General features: G+C 47.8%; 2 protein-coding genes across 2 annotated transcripts in view; both read left to right on the top strand.

Annotated features, from left to right (window-relative positions):
• Positions 1-25: 25 nt before the first annotated feature.
• Positions 26-3,291, top strand: PPTG_08190 (hypothetical protein; the record flags this gene model as incomplete). The annotated part of the gene is made up of 2 exons (XM_008903124.1): positions 26-280; positions 346-3,291. The coding sequence occupies 2 exons, from the start codon at positions 26-28 to the stop codon at positions 3,199-3,201; spliced, it is 3,111 nt and encodes a 1,036-aa protein (XP_008901372.1). The 3' UTR covers positions 3,202-3,291.
• A 189-nt stretch (positions 3,292-3,480) lies between these two features.
• The window catches only part of PPTG_08189 (hypothetical protein), a 1,907-nt gene continuing 1,905 nt past the window's right edge, over positions 3,481-3,482 (top strand). The window contains exon 1 of the mRNA XM_008903123.1: positions 3,481-3,482. This exon is cut by the window's right edge and continues 1,905 nt beyond it. The gene's annotated coding sequence lies outside the window, so the exon portion shown is untranslated.

The following is a 3,482-nucleotide window of genomic DNA, read 5'->3' as shown; positions in this document are numbered from 1 at the left end:
TCACTAATCGAAATGATATATACAGATGGAGAGTTTCAAGAAGTGGGCGTTGCAATTCAGCCTGATCCGGCAAAAAAGTGAATGTCCTGTTACAGAGCGTGGAGGCTTTGCTAATTGCTCTGTCAAAACCTTTTGCAAGGACCACTTTCCAAATATCACACCAGAGAACGAGCTGGATCATACTCTCGAATACGTGAAAAATGCGCTGACTTCAATTTTTTCGGCTCGCAAAGTGAGAATCTACGCGCTCGATGACGTTAGCCAAAAGCTTGTCATTAAGGTACTCCCTTCTCTATAGATGTCTATGTTATAAAGCTTTCTGATTTTGTATGTCTTGGGCATCAGTTTTCAGACGAAAAACTGTCGAAGAGAAGTGTAGACCTGTTGTCAAGTACTGGACAGCAAGTTCTCGATAAGGGGGGACCGATTTGTGTTGAGAACGCGGCAGCATTGCTGAGCGACGAGATCGATGAAAATGACGTGGCACGAGAATTGTATCACCCAGATACTATCATTCTCGCAGCTCCATTTCTCGAGTTTGATGCTATGCAAACGAATGGCAGATCAATAGGGACGGCCAAGGTTGTGGGTGTTCTGGAGATTGTCATTGAACCGAGCGACCTTGAAGGTGATGTTAGCTCAGCCACCAGCAACGATTTCTGTATCCTTGAATTTGTCACTGAGGAGATTGGTCGTTATCTCTTTTTCCACTACGAACGCTTCTTTGACGTGTCGTCACTAGCCCCGACACAGCCACTCCCAACAGGGAGCAGCGAGTTGGGAAACACAGAGTTGTTTCCTTCACCTCCCGAAGGTCCAGTTTTGCAGGATCATCGACACCTCGTTCTTAACATCGGCAAGGTGAAATTGAGTGTTCCAGAGACTGTTACGCTCGCGAAAATTAGTATCCAGCATGGATCTACAGTTCTGTACGAGACCAGCACATTGCTGCGGTATGAATCCCACCGCGATTCTCATGGAGATAAATCGCACCTGTCTTCTCGTGAGGTCAGTTGCGATCCAAGCAGTGGCATTGAAATGGGTTTACGTCTGATCGATATGCCCCATGGTTCACATTTAAAGTTAACCTTCACTACTAAGACAGGAGACGTGGTTGCGTGGAGTGGACTCCACTTATTCGACTTCGGACATACCTTACGAACCGGAACTACACTCATGGATATCGTGGTGCTTCCTACTGGATCGGGGATTATCACGCCTCTGGACATTGAGAACTGCTTGCGTCATGATAAGCTCAACCACCAGAGAGTTGGTAGTATGGAGATCACCTTGGAATGTTCAGGCTCGTGTCCTCAATCGTTTGCTTTCTCGAGTATTTCGACTAAGAAGAAGAGCATCGCCTTCCGAGCGTCTATCTTTTTCAAGCGCGACAGTGAGCGGAAGTCAGGAGCCCACGAGACCCCGTCCTTAGAGAATATTCCAATGGACAAGCAGAAGCTCTTACAGCGACTGAGAAGAGATCCTCTCGTTGATTTGTTTATTGAGGATCGGACGTTCATTTGGACTTCACGGTTGATGTTGATGGAAGATTCGGCACTGCTTCCAGCGTTTCTACTGTCTGTAGATTGGGGCAATCGAGAGCAAGTACTGGAAGCGTATCGGTTGCTGTTGCACTGGAAACAACCGACTTATCTGCAAGCTCTTCAGTTACTGAGTCCGCTCTATTCGGACCCTAAAGTGCGCGCTTACGCTGTCCGCTGCATGCACGCACTGCCCGATTATCGACTGCAATTGTATCTCCTCCAACTAGTTCAAGCACTAAAGAACGAGCGTTACCACGATTCAGCACTTGCTCGGTTCTTACTGATGCGTGCACTAACGAATCCGCCACAAATCGGTTATTTGCTGTATTGGTTCCTCAAGGCGGAATCGCACAACCAGCAAACAGCAGAACGCTTCAACCTCATCTCGTCCCAATATCTCCAGCTTTGTGGGAACTACAAGTTAGAGATCCGTCAATCGGTATACGTAATGAAGAAACTCGAGGAGGTCGCTGCAATCGTGAAGGGTGAATCTTCATCAACAGCTCGTAAGGAGAAGCTGCACAAGGCGTTGGAAGCTGTCGTCTTTCCTGACACATTCCAGCTCCCCCTTCAACCAAGATCCTACTGCACCCGCGTCATTGTGGAGAATTGTCGAGTAATGGAATCCAAGAAACGTCCACTGTTCTTACAGTTTGAGAGCGCCAAGGCTCAACATGGACGACCGTATGTGATCTTCAAAGCTGGTGACGATCTCCGTCAGGACCAATTGGTGCTGCAAATACTTCGCGTTATGGATGATCTATGGCGAGAGGCTGGACTTGATCTTTGTCTATTACCGTATGCCTGCATCTCCACGGGTGACGAAATCGGTATGATTGAAGTAGTTGGAGACGCAGAGACACTGGCGAGCATCATATATGCTCGTCATGCAAAGTCGATAACTAAACTCGGCCGGAAACTCAATGCAGCGAGAGATGCGCTTATCAAGGACGGTGTTCTATCGGATTGGTTGTTCAAGCAACCGAGCTCGCCGAAAGATAAAGTTAGAGCCACCTCTGCGGACGTTGCGCTTGATTCTGTATCTCCAACCGGTTCAGCTAGCCCAGCGAAGGAAGAGCGTGCTCGATCGGTTTCCTCGTGTTTTCCAATTTCTCCTCGTCGACGTAAAAAATCAACGTCTACTCGAGATTTCGAGACAACGCAGAATTTCGTACGTTCCTGTGCAGGATACTGTGTGGCTACTTACGTTCTGGGCATCGGAGACCGTCACAATGACAATATCATGTTACAGCGCTCCGGTAAGTTTTTCCACATCGACTTTGGACATTTTCTGGGAAACTTTAAATCGAAGTTGGGCGTGAAGCGTGAACGTGCTCCGTTCGTGTTCACTCCCTCGATGTTGGATACTATGGGAGGAAAGAAAAGCGAGAACTATCAACAATTCCAGAAACTCGCTTGCGAAGCGTTTCAGGTGCTGCGTACCAACGCGAATCTGCTCGTTACGCTGCTGGTTTTGGCACTTACGTGCGGCATTCCAGAGCTTCATAGTGCTAATTGCATTAAGTGGGTGCACAAGACTCTCATGCTTGACCTGCCAGACGATGAGGCCTGTGAAGCCTTCAAGAAGCTCATCCACGTGGCACTACACACTACCACCACCAAGCTCAACGACGCTGTGCACCTCATGGCGCACTAAACATCGCCGAGTAAAGTTACACCGAACTACACATCCATAAAAAATACTTGAAATGTAATTCACTACGCGGATTGCTTCACCTTATCAGACACAATAAAACGTCATTACCATCATTCTCGTTCTCTTCCCTCTTGTAGTGGGTACCGTACCGTTCGATACAGTTTTGCAATAAAAGTGCGTCACCAATTGCATCCAACAAAAAGTGCTTGTGCCATCAATTCCCAACCGCAGACGAAAAGCTACTCAAAGATGCAGGACGAGGTGGCGCAGCGTACCGTGCT

This window comes from Phytophthora parasitica, assembly GCF_000247585.1.
Source record: "Phytophthora parasitica INRA-310 unplaced genomic scaffold supercont2.15, whole genome shotgun sequence".
NCBI classification, from domain to species: domain Eukaryota; phylum Oomycota; class Peronosporomycetes; order Peronosporales; family Peronosporaceae; genus Phytophthora; species Phytophthora nicotianae.
Note: the sequence above shows the minus strand (reverse complement) of the source record. Positions and strands in the feature narration are given on the sequence as shown.